Raw genomic sequence first — 24,100 nt, 5'->3', positions numbered from 1 at the left:
GTGCAGGAAGCTGACTCCAGCAGCAGTCTTCAGTAGTGGCTTTGCAGGGTGGGTACAGTAGGAGACTCGGGGTGCAGGGGCTACAAGCATTCAGGGTGATGGGGCTGGGAGATTTCAGCCTTGGCAGGCAGGATGGGCTGCAACCACAGTCAGCTATGTCTCCATAACTTATAAAAAACAGCTATTTGCCTTCAGTGGTATGTGGTCATGTTCACCCATAACTCAATCCCCTTGTTTCTTTATTAAAATGACTGATGCCCTGTGCTTAGGCCTAGGCCATCTGTCATCTGCTGGGAGTGGCCTGGTGACGCTTCCCCCTCCACATGTCGCGCCTTGTATTTCAAACACCATGGATGCTGTGTGACTTGATTGCAGAATGTGGTGACCATACAGCTCAGGAAACAACAGTGATGTCGCCCGGTGCCCATGTAGGAGACCCAAATTGAGTTCTGGGATCCCGGCTTCAGCATCCAGCTTTTGACCCCAGGGTGAGCCCTTGGAAACATTTGGAGACGTGAACAAGCAGATGGGAGCTAGCTCTCCGCCTCTCAAATGAGCAGAAAAACCCAAAAAAAATCTTCTTGCTCTGACTTGTTTGATGACATTGGACTTACTCTGTTTTCTGCATTTCTTCGCTTGGGTAGTTGTCATTAGTGACATAAGGAGTACCTGATTGTCTCCACTCATTCTCTGTTACTAATAGGACAATAACACAGGCTAGGTACTACTTGGATTCAAGAGTTGAAAACTTTGGAAGAAAAGAGGTGTGATTGGAGACATATTCTGATCCGGAGTGGAAGGGCTCTGGTGATGGCTTCTTGTTGGCAGAATCTGTGGGGGTACAGGGCATCCTGTGGTGAGATACAGGGAGCAGATGCATGGGAGACCCAGCCAAACTGGCTTTGAGAGCTGATCTGCTTCCAAGAGAGCTCATGGACGAACTCATTCATCAAGTGACTGGCAGAGCCCATGCAGTGAGCCAGGAACTACATCTGGATCTCAGGGACCCACGTACTTGAGGCATCATCTGCTGCCTCCCAGGTGCATTAGCAGGAAGGTGAGTTAGAGATGGAGAGCAGGGCCGTGAACCACAGTCTGGTAGGGCAATGTGGTGTCCCGATAGACTTTCTGCTCTGCCAGAAGGCTGGCCCCAGTTCCATCCCCTGCTGTCTCCTAATGGGGACCATGTGTCAGTGAGAGTTTGAGAGGACACAGAAGACCACTTCCCCATCTCCACACCAGCGCCCCCCCCACCGGCCAAAAGTCTGACCAGTGGTATATCCTCCCTTCCCACCCCTGCCCCCATGGTCCATCCTCAGGGGCTCAAAGGGAGGTGGCATCACCATGCACCTCTGGCCCCAAGTGCAGCTGCTAACTACCACTCTCTCCTTCCTGCTCCTTGGAGCCTGCCTGCCTTCTTGCTCTCCATACCTGTCCCAATGCCACAAGCTTTTACATAGACCCACTTCACCTCTCGGTTCCTATCTGCCGGCCTCCCACTGACCTCTCCTGTAGTTCCCTTCCTTTTTCTCCTCCTCCTCTTTCTCCTCCTCTTCCTCCTCTACACCCTCCTCCTCCTGCTGCTTCTTCTTCTTCTCTCTCTCACTCAAGATTTGCCTATGTTCATTGGAAAGGCAGATCCAGAAAGAAGAAACAGATCCGTCTGCTGGTTCACTCCCCAAATGGCCACAACAGCTGGTTGGTGTTGAGCCAATCTGAAACCAGGAAACAGCAGCTTCCTTCAGGTCTCCCACATGAGTGCAGGTCCCAAGACTTTGGGTTCTCCTTCTTCATTTTCCCAGGCCACAAGCAGGGAGCTGGAAGGGAAGTGGAGCAGCCAGAACACAAACCAGTGTCCATATGGGATCCCTGCGCTTGGAGGTGGAAGATTATCTGGTTGAGCCAATGCACTGCCTCCCTGCCCTCCCTGCTTCCTCTTGATGCACACTCAGTTCCTGGCCCTGCCCCTGAAGCCCTGACCCTGCCTGCTGTTGGGGTCCTGAGCTATTCTGCACTCTTGTCCTCACCGGTTTTCTCAGTAGCCCCGAGCCCCAGCTCCCTCCACAGCCCCTGGTTGTGGCTACTGGAGTTCTTTGCCCCATGTTGGGCCTCCCTGCTTCTCTTGCTTTGCCATCATCATGTGGCCCATGAACCATGAATTCCAGGCTTTGCTCTTACTCTGCCATCTTCCCCTGGCCACATGAACATGGTAAGAGACCTGGGGATTCAACTCGTTCCCCTTCCATGACACCTCCTTCCAGAGCATTCATAACTGTCCTCAAGCCCTGGGAAACACCCATTTGGCTCAGGCCCATCTGATCTCCTCCCATCCTGCTCAGCTGTCTTGAGGGATCCTTCAACTTCAGCCCTCATGTCAGGACAGAGACACCACCTCAGTCCCACTTCTGCCCCACTTGGCAGGGTTGCTACCCACTGGGGATTGTGGCATTGGCCTCCGGCCATACCTGGTCTACCCACCTCTGCTCACAGCCAGCCTCTTTTTGCCTCCAGTGGGAATCTGGGAGCTGGCCTCCCCTGGCTGTGTTCAGGACACCTCTTGTACCTCCTCCATGTGCTTCTGTCTTTAGCAGGACCTGAGCACCTGGCTCTGTCTGGCCCTGATCCATCCTTCCTTTCACCCTGGCCCTGGCCTGGGCCTCCTTGCTTTCTAGGGACTGCATCTCCAGGTCCCAACAGGCATTTGCTAGAGTCATAGGTTAAAGAGTTTCTTTCTTTTTTTTTTTTCCTGCATTTTCCTCCCTTTTGTGGTGACCTGGGTGATGTACTTCCTGTTAGTCATTATATGTCTGTTAAATCTAACCTTAAGCTTCTCTGAGCATCAGTGAGAGGGACCAGGCAGCATACAGGGTCCTTTGCATTTGATGGGACATTTCCCTGTACCCCACTGCCTTCTACCTCCAAGCAGAACCCTTCCTACTGAGCATAGAGTTGGGGACTGTTCAGACTCGTGATCATTGCTGATGAACAGAAATAGCATCTATCTTCTGCTTCAAGGGTGATCTTAGATTTCTGCACTGTGTTTGTAACTGTGCTTGCTCAGGCTGACTGAGTCTTGACTGGTTCCTGGTGGTTCTGCTCTTGTTGCTTTTGGCCTGAGTGCTCCCTGTGCCTGATCTTCATTTCCATTCCTCCTCCCCACCTCTAGCTGCAGGGCCAGCTGGGTGCTCAGCCAAGTTGCTTCAGTGGCGGTCTGTCAGGAGGGCTGTTGGGGTATCATTTGATCCCTTCCAGAACATATGGCTCGCTCTTCTCTGACTCCATGCTGGACAGCAGCAGTGGCAGGGTGTGTGTGCCTCCTGTTCAGAATGTTCTGGGCCAGTTTGGGACATTAAGCATGTTAACGGTTGTAGGCAGCAGGCTAGTCCTGTGCCCTGATTTTGGGGTGGAAATCAGGGTACAGTGTGGAAGCTCTGTCTCAACTCCCAAGGGGCACAACTAGCATATGTATCTGGAGAACGAGGGCTGCTAGGGGCATGAGGACCAGAAATGAGAGCCCCAACCTTGAATGTAGTGTGAAGATATCACTCACAGACCTGTGGGCAGAGTCAGGGGAGCCCACAGGTTGGGCAGAAATGGGTGCACTCTCATATATGGTGAAGAGTAGGGGTGTAGTCCATGCTGGTCCTGGTCTGTGGCCCATCAGCTGCTGCTCGTTCCTGAACATGAGCATGTGACATTCATGTTCCCGTGTGGCTTAGGCCACACGGACTTCTGCTAGCCGCCAGCTTGCTCCAGTCCCCAGGGAAGGAAAAGCTATATTCCACAACTGTTTGGAAACCTGACCCTAAACCATTGCTGTTCAAAGGGAAACACTGTTGGGGGCTAAGATGTCAGCTCTTGCTGTGGGTCTGGCTTCTGATCTGTCCACACAGCCTACAAGTTTCAGATGTTTCTCCTGCTCTTGGCTGACTTTGGGGACTGTGCGGCAAAGCAGAACAGACTGTTCCCCATGGACAAGGCAGGGCAGCACCAAGATGGCACTAGAACCAGGGCTGCAATAGAGTGGCTGTGCCTCATCACCAAGTGAGCTCAGGGAGAAGGGCATGAAGGCAAGCTCCAAGGGCTGGGGCTGAAGGAGATGGGGAAATGGGATGCCATGGAGGCTCTGACCAGAAAGAACCAGGGTCAGTTTGGGCTGGAGGTGTCTTCTCTTGGCTCTGGTCACCTCATGGCTCTGTCTCAGAGGCACACTCCAGGGAACAAGAGTCACCTCGGGTAAGCTGGCCCCCGCCCGACCTGGCCTTCGTATTAACATTTCTTCTGGACGATTCCCAGAGGCGTGGCTGGACAGGCTAGCAGGAGCCCTGGGCGTGCTTTTTCTTTTCTTTTTTTTTTTCTATTTTTTTTTTTTTGGCAGGACTTCTACATATGTAAACAGATTAGTTGAAAATGAGTGACATGATTCCTTCCTGAACCTGTGCTGGGGGTAGTAGGCATGCTCCCGCAGGTGCATGGAAGTGGGTAGAGGTGCTGATGTCATCAGCCAGTGGGTTCAGGTCCGTTTCTTCACTTCCTTTGCTGTGCAAAGTGGTGACCCTGGTTGATTTCATATTATGTCTCCCACAGCAGAGGTGGAACAGAAATGCTGTGCACAGCACATGGTTCTTCGGAACCTGTTTGTGTAGAGACCCTGTGGGTTTTCCAGATTGTGTTTCCCACCCCCACATATTGAGTCTGATAATGGTGGAGGGAGTGCTGGTCTACACGGCCTCATTAGGGATGATCTCTGACACAGTCCCCCCACACCCCCACCAGAGCTGCGAGAGAATAGGCATTGGTATTCACAGCCTGATCATTTTTAGATATACCCTATCTGGAACTTCACAACCCAACGAAAGGGCCAGGTATCTTCCATCTGCATCTTCTCTGCAACCTGTAGCCCACAGGGAGCACACACGTACAGATGGAATGGGAGCAGGGAGTGTTGTCCACTGGGATGTGCAGGGCCCAGAGCTCTTGGTCATCTGAGGTCTCCATGCACAGAGTAGAAGGGAGCCACAGGGAGTGATAGGGCACCCCCTTGTGGATGTGCTGACTGAGACCATTACTTGGGCACCACTGTCCACTGTCGCTGGGGTTTGAATGTGGCCCCTGGAAGCTTATATGTTGGACCCCATCCACGAACTCATATGTGAATGGGTAGAGGTGGGGTCTTTGGAGGACAGACTCGAATTGGGTGATGTCATGCAACAGGAGACCCCCTGTGATGACACCAGTAGCTTTCTAGTAGAAAGAGGGGTCCAATGTGCCGCTAGCTCTGGGCCAGGGCATCCTGAAGGTCCTTGCCAGGGGCTGAGCAGAGGCCTTTCTAACCTTCAGAACTTCTCAAAGTACATCTCCCCAAGGTGTCAGTCTAAAGAAGTAGCAACACAAAACAGACCAAGACAAGAGACACGTTTCCCTGGTGTTCTTGGAAGGTGTTTTACTCACTCCCTCCCTGAGGGAACTTGGCTCTTTGCTGTACCTTTTCCAGAACTCACTGCATCCCGCAAGGCTCAGTTCCTGGACATCTGGGCTGCAAGAGCACAACACCAGGCTCCGATGCAATAGTGGAGCAATGAAATATTTGGGGAGGCCTAGGGAGCAACTTCCATTCTTGTAGGTTTCGGTGAAATAACTTTAGACAACATTGTTCTGTAAAAATAAAAAGAAGAAAAGCATCATAGATCTCCTATATGCCCAGCACCCAGACACCCCTAATGTTAGCATCTGCAATCACTGTCAATGGGAGTTGGAATGGGAACTTCTGGGCTGCACGTGGTGGTGCAGCTGGTCAACTCACAGCTTGAGGTGATCATGTCCCTTTTCAATGCTGGTTTTAGTCATGGCTACTCTGTTTCTGATCCAACTCCTTGCTCATGTTCCTGGGAATCAACATGTAATGCCTCAAAAATTTGGTTCCTGCCATTCATGTGGGAACTCCAGATGCAAGTTCCTGGTTCCTGGATTCAGCCTGGCCCAGCTCCAGCTCTTATAGCCACTAAGGGTAGCAAGCTGGCAGATGGATGGGAGAAGCGTGACTGTAGCCTGCTCCCAGGGACAGATTACAGTTGTGGGATCTCAGGTCAGAACTGGGTGGCCTCAAGGTCTGGCATCTGTGGGGCTTCCTGAAGCAGATATAGAGAGAGGGAACAGCTGGGCACAACTTGCACTTGAACAGCCACCTGCTGTAACAGCATATCCCTGGTGACCTAAACCACCTGCCACCAGCACCAGTTCGTGGCCACCAGTTAGAGCCATTAACCCATCAGCTGTGTGTGTGTGTGTGTGTGTGTGTGTGGGTGTGTGTATGTATGTATGTTCAAGATTTATTTATGTTTATTGGAAAGACAGATTTACAAAGAGAAGGAGAGACAGAAAGAAAGGTCTTCTATCTACTGCTTCCCTCCGCTAGTAGCTGCAATGGCTGCAGCTGAGCCAATTTGAAGCCAGGAACCAGGACGTTCCTCTAGGTGTCCCACACCGGTGCAGAGTCCCAAGGTTTTGGCCCATCCTTATCTGCTTTCCCTAGCCACAAACAGGGAGCTGGATAGGAAATGGAGCAGCCAGGACACAAACTGGTGCCCTTATGGGATCCTGGCTTGAGGATTTAACCACTAGGATTTCTGGGTCCAATCCATCATCTGTTAACACTAATCCATCAGAGTTGAAGCATCTGTGCAAGTTTTATGGAAGATAAGTGCTACTCAATCCATAGCATGTCCCTGACCTAATTCCCCCAAAATCCATATCCTTTTCACATATTCCATATACATCAGTTCCATCCTCCTCAAGTCCCAAAGTGTCAAGTCAGTCCAACATCCATTCCAAAAGTTCATAATCTGGGAGCCTCTTGTGGGACATGGGGTAGACTCTCTGAGCTATGGACACACCACGTCATTAAAAGCAAGATAGGATGAGTGCCATTTCGTATCCCAGTTGCTCCACTTCCCATCCAGCTCTCTGCTTGTGGCCTGGCAAAGCAGTCGAGGATGGCCCAAAGCCATGGGACCCTGCATCCAAGTGGGAGAAGCTCTTGGCTCCTGGCTCCTGGCTTCAGATTAGTTCATCTCTTGGGGAATAAACCAGCAGATGTAAGATCTTTCTCTTTGTCTCTCCTTCTCTCTGTAAATCTAATTTTCCAATAAAAATAAGTAAATCTTAATAAATAAATAAATAAATAAGCATGGTAGGAACTTCCAAAGGTAACTGGGAAGTTGGTAAAGGGTGTGCATTTCCCTTCCACATGGGCAGGCTGGGAGGTAGCATTCACCAGGCCAAAGCAAGATGGCAAACCCACAGTGAGAGCCTCCGTGCTGAGGCCCTCTTCTGGCCCGCAAGGTGTTGTTCTCAGCACCATGGCCCCTGCCATGTGGTCTACATTTACTGACGTCCAAGGTGGGAGGGGCCAGCCCATCTCCTGGTGGCTCCATCTTCTGCTATTGATCTGTACCAGCCTAGAGGTACAGATATTTATTTTATTCTCTGGAGTGTGATCTGCTCATGTGCTTATTTGTTGTCTTGATCGCATGACCCTGGGTTTGGCTACTGAGAGCATCTTCACATGGGAGGCTGTGTCCCCCTCGTACGGGAGCAGGTGTGGCAATACAGAGGCTAATGAGGGAACTGTGCAGAGTGGGAGTATTGTCTTGGGCAGAGCCCCAGGTGACAAAGAGTGCCTGTGGAGGTGAGAGCCTGAGTACCCACCCATCGTGGCTGCAGCCTGCTGCCAGGGAAAGCCCAGGATGTGTGTGGTCTGCACCTGGCCTGCTGCTGGCTGCTGTCAACTCACCTGCCTGGCTTCCTTGCACCTGCCAGTCAGCAGGGCTATGCGTGGGCACCATGTGGGGCCGTGTAAGGGGAGTTGAGGCAGGTGAAGGCCCTGGACATAGGCCAATACCAATTTTCATAACTAGGACTCGGCTAGGGTCTCCCACTATTACAGCTAGTGGCCAGGGCCCCAGTGAGGAACAAGGTGCCATGGAGCACTGAATGTATGCCATCAGCCTCCCTCAGTCTGCACTGCCATCCGATGATGGTGACATATTTCTTTGCCTTCGATCAGGATGTGGCACCTGGGGTCCTTGCTGGCCTTGCAGAGTGGGGCAGGAGGGGCTCCCTGTCCAGACTCCAATGACCCACAGAGGACACAAAGCCATGTGGATTCCCATTCTGGCTCTGGAATGGAGAAACTTCCTAATGTCACCAGTGAGGCTGGCGGGAAGCTATAGGGCAGTAGTGTCTGAAGGCCTGTGGGGTGGCCTGGCCCCGGCCCAGACAACCTGGCCCTGAGTGTCCCGTCTCTTCCCATAAATAAACCAGACGAGATCCTTCGTCAGATGGCATGGCCTGATTTTTGTTTTGGGAAATCTGGACTTAGAAGGGGCAGCCGACCGCCTTGGGGCCTGGCAGGGCTGCCCGCCCAGGAGTGGCAGGTGGGCAGGCGGGCTGAGGACGGTCGGCGGTCAGCCTGCCCCGGATACCATGGCGGGCCCTAGAGAATGGAGCAGGAAGGGAAGCCGGATTTTAAGGAAATCAAAGGCAGGCTGGGCGCCAGGCTGTGTGTGTGTGAGAGTGTGTGTGGGAGGCCTGGAGCGGGGGCTCACAACTCCCTGAAGTATGATGGGGAAAGTTCAGGTCTTTTGTACACCATCTCCTCCATGTCTCCTTCCACCCCTGAGGAAGCAGAGACCAGGGGCCAGGAACAACTATCCACACCACTCAGCGGAGGCATGGGCTGTGTCCACCTGTGCACCTGTAGCCTCATTGTTCTATCTTCCTACCACCTGAAGGGCAGCATGGCTTCCATTCTGCTGTGGGCACCACCCAGTCCACTGCTACCTACATGGCCTTGGCTGCCCCGCACTCCATCCCACCCTCACTGAATGTCTGTTAAGGAGTTCCAGGATGATAGGAAGGCTGCAGGCTCACTGCCCACAAAGCAGCCTGCCCTCACTGGACTCATGGTGGACAGTGACCTCTTCCCTGGTCATCACAGGCTCTGGGAGGACAGCCATGTGGGAGGCAGCAGGGCCAAACCCCTGCCAGAACCCTTAGACTAAGGGCTTCTTCTCTAGGCCATGCTGCCCTGGACACAAAGCATTGGGTCTTCTTAGAATCTACCACTTCTCTCAAGTCCCTGTGCCCCACCTTCTGGCAGCTGCACAGACTCAGCCATGGTGTGGTCCAGGGTGCTGTGGGCATGTGGGAAGCCACTCAGTCGGGGTAGAGGTGGGGTTGGTGAAGGTGGCCTGACAGTTCCTGGAGCACCGCCATCCAGTGCAGGGATGGAGAATGCTGGCAAGTAACCTGCCGTGGGGCCATCGAGGTCCTGCTACTGCCCAGAGTTAGAGTGCGACCATGCTGGGAGGAGGGATCCTGATGGCCACCTACTTCCTGAGGCTGTCATTCCTTTCTGGGCCTGTGTTCTTGGCTCTGGAATGTGTTCAAAAGGGAGGGGAGCCCACAGCCAGCACTGGTGGGCTCCTACTCCACAGGAATCACTGTGTTTCTCCTGGCCTGGGCTGAAGTCCACTAAGGGCAAGCAGACCGTGACCTGACCAGGCAAGGCTCTTCTCTCCTGGCTGTCAAACCCACTTCCCTGACCTCAGCTGCAGGCTCTGACTCTGTGGGTGATGGTGGTGGCTAAGGTTGGTCCTGCTGCTTCTCAAATTTGGGTATTTCAGTCCTGACCCCCAGTATCTCAGAAAACAACTATAGTTGGAGTTAGAACCTTTGTAACAATATTTATTTATATATTTGAAAGGCAAAGTTAGAGATAAAGGGAGAGACAGAGGTCCTTGGTTTGCTAGCTTGCCCAAACATTCACAACAGCCAGAACTGGACCAAGGCCAAGGCCAGGAGCCAAGGACAGGTGTCCATGCTCTTGGTCCATCTTGCAGTGCTTTCCCCAGGTACATGAGCAGGGAGCTGGGGAACACAGCTTTTAAAGATGTAACTAAGTTAAGATGAGGTCCCTTATCCATGCAGTTGGTGTCCTTCTTCCATGGGACAAGGACACAGGCACACACACAGAGGACTAACCAGGTGGAGCGCAGGGAGCAGACAGACACCTGTTAGATGACCAGGAAAGATTTCAGAAGAATACTTTACCGACACCTTGCTTGCAGGGGTGCATTGCTGGAACTGGGAAGGCATCAATTCTGGTGGTTACAACCTCCCTCCAGAGCCCCAACCAATGTTCCTTTGCTGTAACTGTGCCAGTAAACTGACTCTCGGTGGTAGGGCCTTGTGTGGGCCTTGGGTCATCTGGGATGAGGCTTGTAGGCCCTGTCTGCTCACCAGGGTGTCTCCTGGAGACCCTGGGATGGTGTGTATGATACTGTCTACAGGTCCTAGGTCCTGTGATGGGAAGTGGCTGGTGACATCTTGGCCCCAGGGTCTTCACATCTTCCTTAAGCCTCCACCCCCAAATACCACGCATGGAGAAAGATGGGTTAGTGGACACTTTGGAACAAGGACGCTTGCTGGCCCAGCCCCCTGGCCATTCTGTGTGGGGTCTGTCTGCCTGCTCACATGTGCTGGTCCCCAGGAAGCAGAAGAGAGGAGGGGCAGTGTGTGTAGGCCTGCAGTGCGCAGGTGCAGCCTGAGTTAGGGGGTGGTGGCTGGTGAGACCTCGAGCCTTCTCCGCTGAGCACCCCTCCACCTCACATCCCAAGGCCACAAGTCTGCCGTGGGAGCTCAGAAGAGCTATCTCGCTTCTGGAGAGTTCAACAAATGTTCCTGCAGCCGGAGCCATTTTTCTTCCATTGCAAAGAGACCGCCCTGTTATTTATGTGAATGTTAATTTGTGGCTGGGGACATTCCCCGACGCAGTCTTCATGCTGAGCAGGACCCAGGAAATGTCAGGCAGAGCAGCTGGCAGGCATGCACGTTGCTTCTTGTGATGGATGGCCCGGCTCGGCGTGGTCTCAGAGTCTGAACCTGACCTGCTGACCCCTCTATGTTGGCCAGGGCATGCAGGCCAGCTCCATTTGCCAGAGGTCTCTCTGATGTTTGCACACTCAGAGGTCAGCGTAATAGGGAGATGGACTGGGGGGGGAGGGGCTGAGTTTGGAGCCTTCTGGAATCTCTCAGACAGACAGGCAGGTCCGGTGGAAGCAGTTCTCCAGTGCTGCCTGGTCTGGCGGGAGATGGCCCACCAGCCTTTAGGGAGGCCTCCTGTTGGCATCTACTCATCCCATCCTCTCCGTCTTCCTCTCCCTCTCATCTTGTGCTTTGCCTGCTCCCTCCTTCAAACGAGTTGTCTGATTTGATCTATGCCCTTGGTAAAAAATATCCCAAAGCACAGAAAATGCTAATAAAAAAAAAAAAAAGCTAAACTCAGCCCAAACCTTAACACCATTAACTCTTCATTATGTAAGTCTCCTGGAGCATGAGAATGGCAGTGGTAATGAAATAAGCGCTGTTGACCAGGCCTCTGCCAAGAGCTGTGCACACAACCTCTCCTTTGTCCCTGCCACCTGCTGAGAGGGCAGGGGCTCCAGGGGCCAGAACAGCCACTGTGGGAGTCAGCATGGAGATCTGAAAGATGATGCCCTTTGCTGGGCTATACTGAGCACAGGGCTGCAGCCAGGAGTGCTTCAGGAAGTCTGTGGAAAGTGAAGTGAATGCAGCCACATGCACAACAAGGGATCTCCAAAGAGTTTGTGGGAAACTGTGTTATACAGAAATGTATATGTGTTATGCAGAAATGTACATGGATTTCCAAATGTTTTTGCACTAAAATCTGCTCTTTAATTTCATGTTCTATATAAACTTTGTTGGGGCTTGAAGCTCAGCCTGCCTTCCTCAATAACCTAGAAGCAAGTGGATCTATTTGTTAATTAAGGAGTTGAAAAGTCTGTTATGCCTTGACATAAACTTGCAATTTTTGATTTTCAGAATGACCATTGACATTCATTGAGATGACAGATTTGCTTACTTTTTAAAAAAGGCTTATTTATTTGTTTATTGCAAAGTCAGATATACAGAGAGGAGGAGAAATAGAGAGGAAGATCTTACGTCCGATGATTCACTTCCCAGGTGACCGCAATGGCCGGCGCTGCGCCGATCTAAAGCCAGGAGCCAGGAACTTCCTCCAGGTCTCCCACACGGGTGCAAGATCGCAAAGCTTCGGGCAGTCCTCAACTGCTCCCCCAGGCCACAAGCAGGGAGCTGGATGGGAAGTGGAGCAGCTGGGATTAGAACCGGTGCCCATATGGGATCCCGGTGCATTCAAGGCGAGTACATTAGCTGCTAGGCCACGCTGCCAGGCCCAGATTTGCTTACTTTTACTTCTATCATTGGATTTGTGCTTTTTTTTTAAGTGTGATTTGTTCCACTGACCACCTAGTCTTCCACATTTATTACATGATATGTCTTCAGTCCTTGGGGAGGTTCATACGGTTTTACTAACCCAGTGTTCTTAAGTGTGTCTCTTGGCACAAGTCACTATTAACATGCAAAAGACTGAAGTGGGGTCCCTTCCTCACACCACACAGAGAAATGACCTTGAGTGGATCAAAGAGCTGCATGTTAGAGCCGAAATCATGAAACTCTTAAAAAGTGTAGGAGTCAGTTTCTGCTATCTGAGGTTAGAGTCTTAGATATGACATCAAGAGCAAATGTGGCAACATGCAACCAAAGATAAGCTGAACCTGATGAAATCCTTCATTGCATCAGTGGACACTGCCAGAAAGTGGAAGGCAACTCCTAGAATTAGCAAATGAGGGACTTGGGTCCAGAATACATAAACAGCCCTTGAAACTCAGTGGAAGAAAAATCACCCACTTCAGGTGGGCAAAGACTCTGACTAAGCATGTTTCTGATATGAGAAATAAATGGCCAATGACAGCAAACAGCTGATGGGAGAGCTGTTGGTATTCTTACCTGTCATGGAGTGTAAATCAAAGCACAGTGAGGTACCAGGTCACATCTTCCAGAATGACTAGATGGAAACCCAGAAGAGAGTAAGTGTTGGTGAAGATAAGCAGAAATTGAACCGTCACACATGAAGACATGTAAAATGGAGTGGCCGCTCTGGAATGCAGCCTGATCCAAAAATCCCACCTCAAGAGCAATAAGGCCATCCATCCACACAAAATCTTACCAAAAAAAGATGTTCATAGCATTATTTGTAGCTGTCAGCAAGTAAACAGCTTAAATATCCATCAGCCAACCAACTGATAAGTGATGTGTGCGTGTGTATTGAATGGAATATTATTGAACTGTGAAGAAGAAATGAAATGCCAATCTGTGCTACAGTTTGGATGCATACTAAATATACACTGAGTAAAGTCAGAAACAGAAGGTTGTGTCCTGTCTCATTTCTTGGGAGTGTCTGGAATAGGTAAGTCACACATAGGCAGACGTAGAGGAGGGGATGCTTGGGGCTGGGGAGTGGAAATGAAGCAGAGGTGGGAGGTGATGTGTGTGGCGTTTCTTTGGGGGATGATGAAATAGTCTAAAGTCTATGGTGCTTCTGCTTGAATTGTACACTTTAATTTGTGCATTGTGTGGCACATGGACTATAGCTCCAGAAAGCTGGTATATATTTATTAAAAACATTGAATAACATAGTAGAGATAAAATTCCCTTTAAAATTGTGTTTGTAAAAGTTTTTCAAGATTTCTCCTTCCGGGCCCGATGGCGTGGCCTAGCAGCTAAAGTCCTCGCCTTGAACATGCACCGGGATTCCATATGGGCGCCGGTTCTAATCCCGGTAGCTCCACTTCCCATCCAGCTCCCTGCTTGTGGCCTGGGGGAAAGCAGTCGAGGAACGGCCCAAAGCTTTGGGACCCTGTACTCGTGTGGGATACCCGGAAGAGGTTCCTGGCTCCTGGCTTCGGATTGGCATAGCATCGGCCATTGCGCTCACTTGGGGAGTGAATCATCGGACGGAAGATCTTCCTCTCTATTTCTCCTCCTCTCTGTATATCTGACTTTCCAATAAATAAATAAATCTTTAAAAAAAATTCTCCTTCTATATTAAAAACAACGTATTTTTAATCTGCTTGAAAATGGGAAAGACTGAGCAAAAGAGAGCTCTTCCATCTGCTGAGTCACTTCCCAAGTGGTTCTGATGTCCGGGGTTGCGCCAGGCCAATGCTAAGAGCCCATAGTTTAATCTGGGTCTCCCACAAGAGTAGCAAGGATCCAAGAGCTTGAACTGTTATCTTCTGCCTTTCAGGGCACATTGGTAGGAAGCTGGATCAGAAGTGGAGCAGCTGGGTCTTGAACCAAGAACTCCAAGATGGAATGACTTAGCATGCAGCACATCAGCATTCACCCATTCTCTTTAGGTCAAGGGGAGTCTCTGTTTGCTCACATGTCTTTCACACCTGCCTAAAACCCATCTCTGTGTTACAACTGAGAAGCCAATACTCAGGCTCAGAATCTTAACAGACAAAAGTACTGAGCTGAAATTAAAGTCAGCAGAGGCAGAGTTGAGGATGGATTGAAGGGAATGCTGTGGTTCTGTGGTCTCAGTGCCAGCCCACGGCAGGGAAGCAGGCCTGTCTCGAGCTGGCAGCTTCCCTTCTCTGCACCCCCATGCTCTCTGTAAGTGAAGGACCCATCTTGCGGACAGTTAGGGGAGTCTGAATAAGCCCCATATTTGAAAGCCCCCTGTGTGACACCCAGTGTAGCATGGGGACTCAAGCTTAGCAGTGTCTTGGCTGTCACACATTTGTTGGGAGAAGACCGGAGTTGGTAGGTGCCCCAGAGGAGGACAGGGCACTGGCCTTGAAGCTCCAAAGGAAGTCCAGACTCATGGGGCCTCTCAGGGACAGAGAGGGCTGCTGTGTCCCCCAGAAGGCCTGTCATGCCAGGAGACAGCCATGGCCTTTGTCTTGTGAACAGAGGTGGCCCTCTCGTGGGCGGCAGGGATGGGGGATATCAATTGGTCTGCCTGATGGTCTCTTCCCTCTGGAGCTCCTGTTGGTTCCATCAGAATTACAAAAGGATAAATCACGCCCAAGCCACAGGTCAGTGGTCAGCTCTTTGAAGAAGCAGGAACTGGGGGCTGCAGAGGGGACAAGATTGATTCCCTGCAGGTGGCACTGAGTGACCTGTAACCCCCATCCAGCCAGCCAAATCTCAAGGTTCATTGCCAAAAGGGGAGACAGGGAGAGGGGCTGCCACTCTCTGAATAGTTTCAGGAATGAGTGCCCTGCTAGATGCCAGCATGCTAGGGCATTCCTGTGACAAGTGCACACCGTGCTGTTTCTTGGGTAAGGTGAGGTTAGGGAGTAGCAGGGGCTGACTCTGATGCTGCCTTGTCCTCTGTTGAAGTTGAGGGCTCTTGAGTTGACATCAACTTCTATTTTTCCTTCTTCAACCTTAATTTTAACCGACATCTGACCATCTGGGCTGGATGTGGCCACCACAAGCAGGTTGAGTGGCAGACCTGACCTTGGTCACACATGCACAAGAGGGCCTGCTGGCATAGGGCAATCTGCGGCATTCATGGAAGCAGCCCGTGAAGATGGCTAGCTGGTGCCTGTCCTGTGGAAACAAAGAGCAAAGCCCATGTGCATTCCGAGTAATGGTTGGGAGCAGTTCAATCCCAGGAATCTAAGGGATTTTTAACTTTTAGCTTCCATTTCTAGGGTCTTCCCCACCCTAGAAAACAGCTAGGGAGCAGCCACAGAGGTGGGAAGAGGAAGGTGTGCATTTTCTGCTTCACAAGCTCTAATTTGATGACCAACGAGCTATGGTGGCACCCTAGGGTGGGGACAGAGGCCTGTCTGGGATCCTCCCTTCTTCCCGCAGTGGGGAGATGATGGCTGGATTTGGCAGACAGTGCAAGCCATCCATCGAGAGAGAGGGGAATTGCGGTGCGAGCCAAGTCAGAGGGGTCAGATTGTCTGCAGGACACCGGCTGGACAGATGGAGGCCTGAACAGTCCAAGCATGTCACACTTGTGCTGCAGCAGGGATTTCCTGATTTTTTGGGGGGTGGGGATAGTGTTCTGATTCTGATGGATAAAAGTTACATGTAAAAACAGATATGCTTGTCAGGTGCAGGGAAGAACTCAGCAAAGTGCACTCACATTTTAGGCTTTGTTTTCTTGTTTCTTGTTTTCTTCTGGGAAGAGGGCAGTTCAAAGTTTTGAAGACAGGTAGTCACTAGAGACACAGTGGTCTGCTACTAGTCTTGTTCTGGCCAGCTGTTGGTCTTGGAGCAGAAGCTGTTGGAGTTCAGTAGTAAGTTTGGGTCTTGAGATAGCCAGCCATAGGTCTTACAACAGGCCTGTATGTGCCTTCAGCCACCATTAGCCATAAGCAACATGTGGGTGCTAGTGTTGGCTGTGCCAGCCACCTTTCATCGAAGGATACAGTCACTTAGAGGGTTTGGTGTTCTTGAGGAGGCCAAGGAATCTGGCTTCAAGCTCCTGAGTTATCTCGGCATGCCCTTTAGCCGGGCACTTGGGAGAGTCTCCTGTTAGGTGGCTTCAAGTCAAGGCAGTGTTGAGTGGATGCAGCATCCTCAGATCACCTTGGCCCAAGGACCTCCCTCTTAGGAGGCCAGCAGGAAGGATTAGGAAGACTCCACACTGTCCCCTGGGGCCACCCCCACCAGAGCGAGGGGTAGCCTTCACTGAGGCAGCCTTGGCCTTGCTGCACTGCCCCCATCCCTGAATGGCGCTATTGAGTAAAGGTTCCTCCAGAAGAGGGGGCTGCCCTGCTGGCCCCTGTTGCCCTACTGTACTGCCCCATCAGAGCTGTCCCTTGCAAGGAGGCCTGGGTTCTGATTGTGAGCTCCTGTGCCTGTTTATAGGCCTTCTGCCCCAGGGTTCCCTGTCCCTGTTTGCAAAACAAGCAGGCTGAATCTTGGGTTGTGGAGCAGCTAGGATGTGGCCCTGATTCTGAATAGGTTCTAGGTTCATGAGTGCTGCATGACCCTGCAAGGGGAGGATGGCCAGTCCCACTTACATCTGAGGAATTGCAGGCCTGGGAGCTTTGATACATAATCCAAGTCCCTAGGCCAGAAAAAAGGGGGTACCAGACCCCAGACAGCTTACCCACTGCCAACCTGCTGGAGTTCATTCCCATGCTTCCTCCAACTAGATCTACTAATGGATGGGTTTGAGATGGCACATCCCCCCTCAAAGCACACTCATCTGTCCAAGATACGCAGGACAGCAGAGTAGATCAGGAAACTCCTCCCAGTTGCGCACGCCCACAGTGTGCATGGGGACTGCATGTCCTGCTCCCTTCCCATCTGTTAGTGTCTCTCTGGGGGATGCGCCCAGCTCTCGGGGCAAGGGTAGGGGCGGTGGAGGTCAATCCATTCACTCATCCTGCAAGCATTGGCTGACTCCTCACCAGGCCTGGCTGGACTGGGACTCCGGGATGAGTCATAACTGCGGGGGTGTGCAGGGTTCCCACCAGCCCCTCCCCCTGTGGCTCCCCCATGACCTCATTCCCCTCATTCCTGCTGCCTTTACTCAGCCTCCTGGGCTGAGTGAGTCTCACGCCCAGGGTGTCTTTGAGGGTCTGCTGCGTGTCCCGGCTTCCACCACCACCTTCTTGTCACCCACCGAGGTATTTTCTATGGCTGTTTCAACAGAGGACTGAAATAAGCACCACCTGGCTGGGGAGAGAATGCACTGCACACCTCTCGCTATTCCCTGGGGCCCCACCAGTCTGCTTCTGAGGTCACAGCTCTCTTCTTTTAGTGTGATGCCTGTCTTTTTGATGCCATTGCCTTGGCAGCTGCCCTGGTGATCAGGGTCATCTCCCCAACCCTGGAGCTTCTACTGAGTGCACCTGCCAATACCTCTATCTCCCTTGAGGCTTTCTTCACCGCCCAACAGGGATTGAGATGGATGACCTTTGAAGGGGTGGGACTAGGATTTTAGCCAGCCTCAGACCAGGACACCCTGTCTGCCACCTGAATTAGACCTGCCCTGGCTTCCTGCTGATGGGATGTCCCTGGGCTCATCCTGGGCCCTGTCTCCTGGGCTCCTGCAGTCCCACCCATCTCCCCACTATCCATTCTCACTATGGCCACCAGCTGGTGCCAAACAGAGGCAGGTGATGGCATTCCCTGCCCAGGAGCCTTGCACACTGCCTACTGGCCTCCCCCTGGGTCTCTGCCTGTTTGATGATTGGCCTCTTGGTCCTTTGCTCTTCATGTTGCCATACATGCAACTGGTGAACTTCATCCCTCAGCCTGGGTCCCTTCTGCCAAGCACACCACCCTCTCCTGGCTCTGGACCTGGCCATTGCCAAGGGCTAGGATAGGTTTTGAGTGGACAGAGCACTTGAGATATACTCAGTCCCCATGCTATGCCCTGTGTTGCCTTGGGCCCTGTACCCCCACTAGCTCCTACTTGCTCCCCATGCTGTTCCTTCCTGCGGGTTGTTTGAGATCCCCAGGAGCAGATCAACTCTCTCCGGGCACTGGCTGAGCCAGAGTGTGCCAAGCTGAGGTGCCAGTGTTGGCAGGGCATGCTGGGGGTCACCAAAAAAGGGAGCAGCCCTCTCCATACTGCAGCCTTTCCTCTTCCTGTGCAAGCCAGGAAGAGCATGTGAGAAGCCAGGGACATTGGACAGGGGTTACCAGCTGGAGGACATGACTCTGATCAGATGGGGTCCCTGACGAGAAGGGTCCATGGCTAGTACTAGCTAAACTGGAGTGTCCCACAAGCAGCAGCAGATACATCAGCTTCCCTAGTTTTTCTGGAGGATGTAGAAATCTGATCCCTGGTATAGCATCCCCTGAGCAGCTCCTCGTGCCTTTGCACCCCCACCCCCGCCCTGTGAGTACTGACTGGTGTACAGGGTGCAGGGTTTGTTGAATCTGGATGGATCCAGTGAGGAGTTTACAGCAAGGGACAGCCATGACCAGTCTTGGGGTGGGGAGCTGTAGCAGTGGGTTAGTGGCTTGCAGCTCCTTGGTGGGTGACTGATGTGTTGGAAGGGATTGATGGTGGCAGGGCCACCAGTGTGTCTGAGGCTGAGGCTGCTGGGCGGTGTGCAGCCAGCTGCAGTCAGGCCTGTGTTTTCCAAGGAGAGCCGCAATCACATTCCTGGAATCAGAACTCTTGCCCACATGGAGCATGTCTCTGGGCGGATACAGCCCTCCCACCACTGGTCATCTTGACCTTGCTCTTGGAAGTGGAGTTCCCGGGGGTGGGGCTGGCCCCTGGCCTACTGCTGAATGTGAATTCCTTTTGGTTGTTCTTTGGATTTTGTCAGCTGAGAGTGTCTTTTTTGTAAGGAGAGTATGTTATGGTATAGGGTGGGGCTGAGCCAGTGGCAGCAGCTCTGGGCTGGCTCCCGGCTCCAGCTGCTGGAAGTGGAGCCCAGGCAAGGGAGAGAAATCTAGGGGCACCTGACTACCCTCCTGCCAGCCCATGGTTCAAGCTGAGCTCTAGCCACCACACTGGGTAGCACTGCCCTCTGGGGCCCTCTGTAGTATGTACATGCTGAGAACTTGAACACCTTCCCCTTTGCCCCTGCAGGCTGGTCTGATTCGCATGGAAGAGGAGGAGTTCTTCATCGAGCCCCTGGAGAAGGGGTTGGCGGCGCAGGAGGCTGAGCAGGGCCGTGTACATGTGGTGTATCGCCGACCGCCCACTCCCAGGCCGCTGCCTCTTGGGACGACACCACAGGCCCTGGACACAGGTGAGGCCACTGGTGGTGAGTGGGCTGTATGGAAGCTACAGGGTCTCTCCCCTTGGCTGTCTTGACATTGTACCCTGGGTGAAGGCAGGCTCCCTGGGTGGGAGGATTCAGGCACTCGCTGAAGCTCTGAGGGTCAGCCATGAGCCACTGCCTCATGGAGCACATGGCACAGAGTAGGGTGCTGGTCTGGGGATCCCTGATGTACGAACTGAAGGTTACCCAAGGGACCACTTTGCTGCCAGGGGCTAGCAAGTGCGGAGGAGCGAGGGAGGCCCAGACCAGGCCTGCACCTTTGGCTCGAGGCCACACCTCTGCTGGATTCTAACAGGCCCTTTCACCTGCTGTGGTCCCAGCACTTGGCTGGCCCCTGGAGGATGAGGACTCCCAAGTGCTCCTTGTAGATTCTGCCAGGGGGATGTGCTGATGGCAGCTCCTGAAGTGCTGATTTGCACAGCTTGCTCCCAACCAAAGTGTCCCCAGCAAGGCTGGGAGAGCGACTGGGTAGTCAGGCCTGTGTCAGCCTACACCTCCCCAGTGCTCTTTGGAAGCCAGGGTGGGAGGCTGACCATAGCCCTGAAGCTTGCAGTTCCCAGGGTCTCCTGACTTGTGCCTGAGCTCTCAGCCTCTGGCTCCAGGGCTCCTGGTTGGGAGAGCTGCACAGGGGGTGGTGGCCTCCATAGACCTGGGGTGGTGGTACCCAGACAGGTGCATCTGCCTGTTCATGGCTGGATCACCCACGAGCACTGCACCGTGCTGAGATGCCCTCATCCCTCCAGGGTGGCCCTGCTCATCTGTTTCAGATCCCTGTACTCCCTGCCTTGGAGCATCATTTGAATGTAGCCTGACAGGGCTCCATTCTCAAGTCCAGAAGCCCAGGGTGGCAAGATGTACCTGCCACGGCCCCTCCACTCCCAGCCCCAGCCTGTGTCTCTGCTGCTTCATGCCTGCCTCTTTCTGCAGTGAGCTGGACAAGGAGTGTCCTTGGCAGGCAGGAGTGAATGGGGCATCACTTACTGGTGGGTGCCCTTCGTCAAGTTTAGGCCTCTGCTTACCCACCTGTCCAATGGGCTTAGAAAGTCCTGTCACTTGGAGGGCCCAGATGGAGGCATCTTCTGCTGAGTGCTAGCTATTTCTGGGCCAGGGTGATGCCAAGGACCTCTGTTCAGGCAGGGTGGGGGAACTTGCACAGCGGAGCTGGCCAAGTGCCCTCGGCTGCGCCTGCGATCCCAGGCTCCATATGGTACTGCTCTTAGCATAGCCACTCTTCCCCTGTGACTGACTGCCTGGCCCGGTTTGCTGGCCTTCTGCTCGTATTCTGGTGTCTTCTGCTGAACGCTTTCCCTCCACCCCCCATTCCTACAAGTCCAGTCCACACATCTCTAATACAAGCGCTAAATTCTGAACCTGGAGAAGGCATCCCAACTCTGAAGATGCCCAGAAACCAGTGGCCTTGGCAGGTGCTGGGTGAGAGCAGCTGCACAGGTCAGGGGTGAGGCTGGCCTGGAGGAGGGTGGGCTTGGAAGGAGCTGAGCCCATCCTGGCTGGGCTGTGAGCCCAGGGCCTCCCACTGGGATCTCAGGCTGTGGGTGTGCGTGTGGCCCTGGCCCAGGTGCCTCTGTCTGGTGTTAGAATGACCCGGCGCAGGTGAGTTCTGTCCTCAAAGTGTGTGTCCCTCTGGAAGTGCCTGCTTGTTCCCACATGGCTCAGCACTGAGGTCAGGTCCATGACTGGAGGGGATCCAGACCCAGTTTGAGTTGGGCTGGGCTCAGCTGAGGGCCTGGGGTGAACTCGGAAGGTGCCAGCAGCCTGGGCTTGGTCTAGGCCCAGATTGGAAGCTGAGCAGTGTATCACAGCCATGTCCTGTGCTGGGCATAGCAAGGGGACAGAATTTGCTGGGTCTGGGACCCAAGGACATCAGGGCAAGGATTTTCTCTGGCTGAAGCAGGCAGGCGGGAGGCACTGGCTGAAACTCCTCCAAGGCAACTTCTGCAAGTGGTTTTGTTGTGGTGGGTGGTGGTGATGGGACCCTGAACAAGGGTAGGCACTTGTCGTGACTTTCCACATACACTCCAGCCAGCTGGCCCCCAAGGCCCTCATGGGTTCTCCATGGATTGCTGAGGACATTGTATTGTGTTCCCTGAGGAGCCAGTAGCTGCCTGGGTAGTCCCAAGGCTCACGGAGTCTCAGAGAATCATTGGCTCTCAACAGAGAAGATCAAGGTTTTCATGTATTTATGCAGACCTAAACGAGGGCTGGCTGCAGGTGCACCAGGCAGCCTAGTACACGATGGTGCTGCCTTCAGCTCTGGTGCGGGGTTTGGGCAGGCCAGGGGCTCAAGAAGGCAAAGGGACACTTCCTTGCTTCACTGGCCATGCTGGGGACCTGAGAGCCAAGGACCCGAGACAGAGCTCTGAGACCAGAGATCAGTCTTCTGGGGAAAAGTGATGGAATTGTCTTCCAGGTCTCCCTCTGGTGACGTGCCCTGCAGCCAGCCCTGTGCCCAGAGATGTTACATGAATAGGATGCAGTGTGCCAGCAGCTCCCATGGAATATGTGTGCATACTTGTGTGTGTGCATGTGTGTGTGCCAGCACATGCTCATACAAGAACATAAACAGGACCCAACTCTGACTTCTCTCCTAGCTTTCATGCCTCGTCCCTTCCTGAGATTTTGGAGTAATGTGGGATGGAGAGTACCCCTTTCACTGACCATACCTGAGGAATTCTGTTTGTCTCCTCTGACTGTTATAAATGTGACTTACACAGCTGGAGCTTATGGGCTCAGGTTCTGGAGACTCCCAAACCAGTGAGACCTGGCTAAAACCAGGTACAGCAGGACTGCCCTATCACCTGTCCAGGGGGAAGCTGCTCCTGGCCTCATCCTGTGCCAGGGTATACCTACATTCCCTGGTTGGTAGCCATGCCACTGCAGTCTCTGCCTTTGTGGTCACAGTGCCTCTGTCTCTTCCTTGTTTCCTTCCTCTATGAGTTACTAATTTATTTACTTGAAAGTCAGTGTGACACATAGCAATAGAGATCTTCTATCCTTTGGTTCGCTCCCCAAACAGCCACAAGAGCCAGGGCTGGTCCAGGTGGAAGCCAGAGTTCAGGAACTCCATCTGGGCCTGCTACATGGATGGTAGGCAGTGAAGTACTTGGACTGTTTTCTGCTGCTGTCCCAGACACATTAGCAAGGAGCTGGATCAGAAATGGAGCCACTCTAACTGGCACTCCCATATGGGATGCTAGTGCCTCCATTGATTTTGTCTGTGCTGGTCCTGCCCTTAAAAGGACTCATTGGGATAACCTAGGATGATCTCTTACCCAGAGACCCCTAATCTAATCACATCTACAAAGATCTTTGATTTTTGCCTCATGGACATCCCCTGTAAGGCTGACTATGGCAAAGGACAGGAAGTATCTCCGTGAGGTATTCAAGGAGAGGAGGAACTGCCTCTAGCCTCAGCCAGGCAGGTGGCACACACCCACCCAACAAGGCTGGGCCAGGTAGTGAAGGGTTGCCCCCACCCAGCCTGCAAGCAGGGAAAAGCCAGCCTTGCTATTGCCTTGGAGATTCCAAGTGGTGAGCTGGGAGTATGGCCTTTCAAGCTCACAGCGCCATCTGCAGGGAGTCCTGCAGCCATCCTAAGACAAGGCAAACTCAGCGGTCAGCCTGGGCAGACAGGCAGTGGTGATAAGGATGGAGGGAAGAGGATGTGGTGCCCACCCCTTCCCAGGCTCCTAGATCCCACCTTTCATTGTCAGATGGGTGATGCAGAACACGTATCTGCCAAGAAGCAGGCAACAGCACAGGATGGCAGCTCTGGTTCCAAGCAGACATGAGACCTCTCTCCTTGGTTTACATTACCTTGAACTGTTGGAGACGTGTGTCTAGGGCAGCTGGTCTCTCAGCCAAAGAATGTGCACATGAACCCTCCTGGGTGTAAAGCATGGTTCTGAGTTCCCACAAAACACCGTGTAGACCCAAAGCACATCATGTCCCTGGCTAGCCACTTATATTCCTTGCCCTCCTCCTCGGGTTGCACTCCCCAGGTGTCTCCTGGACACAACTATGGAGAGGAGGTAACTCCTATCCCATGGCCCTGCTGCTTGGGCTGGCCTGCTCAGGAACCCCACTGTGCCTGCTGCCCCAGGGCTGAAAAAAGAAAAGAAGTCAGACAACTGTGCTAGTGACCTTGGCCAGTGCCAAAGCCTCTGCCTGCTGCTGTCAGGCTGCACTGTCCTCCCTGACGGGCTGGGGAGGCATACCACTTTGGGAGCCACTGTGCCCTTCTGCTGTGCCCGCCACTGCCAAGGCCAGTCTGCAGGGGGCAGGGAGGGAGAGACTGGGGCACCTCCAGGTGGCTAAGTCTCCACTTGATGACCCACTGCCAACCCTTTCTTACCGGGCTGGGAAGTCTCTTCCTGCCACCCCCGCTGCCCTGTAACTATAGCCTTGAGCCT

General features: G+C 52.9%; 1 protein-coding gene and 1 pseudogene across 2 annotated transcripts in view; both read left to right on the top strand.

Annotated features, from left to right (window-relative positions):
* LOC121166446 overlaps positions 1 to 24,100 on the top strand; it is a 1,182,205-nt pseudogene that overhangs the window by 915,113 nt on the left and 242,992 nt on the right.
* The window catches only part of LOC121166429 (A disintegrin and metalloproteinase with thrombospondin motifs 2), a 180,670-nt gene that overhangs the window by 48,206 nt on the left and 108,364 nt on the right, over positions 1 to 24,100 (top strand). For both annotated transcript variants that reach the window (XM_040995526.1, XM_040995525.1), the window contains exon 3: positions 19,475 to 19,637. In XM_040995526.1, coding sequence (XP_040851460.1) covers positions 19,475 to 19,637 — 163 coding nt within the window. The remainder of the gene's footprint in view (positions 1 to 19,474; positions 19,638 to 24,100) is intronic.

Source organism: Ochotona curzoniae, unplaced genomic scaffold, assembly GCF_017591425.1.
Source record: "Ochotona curzoniae isolate NIBS_2020 unplaced genomic scaffold, NIBS_Ocur_1.0 patch14, whole genome shotgun sequence".
Lineage (NCBI taxonomy): Eukaryota > Metazoa > Chordata > Mammalia > Lagomorpha > Ochotonidae > Ochotona > Ochotona curzoniae.
This window is presented reverse-complemented; position numbering and strand designations above follow the sequence as displayed.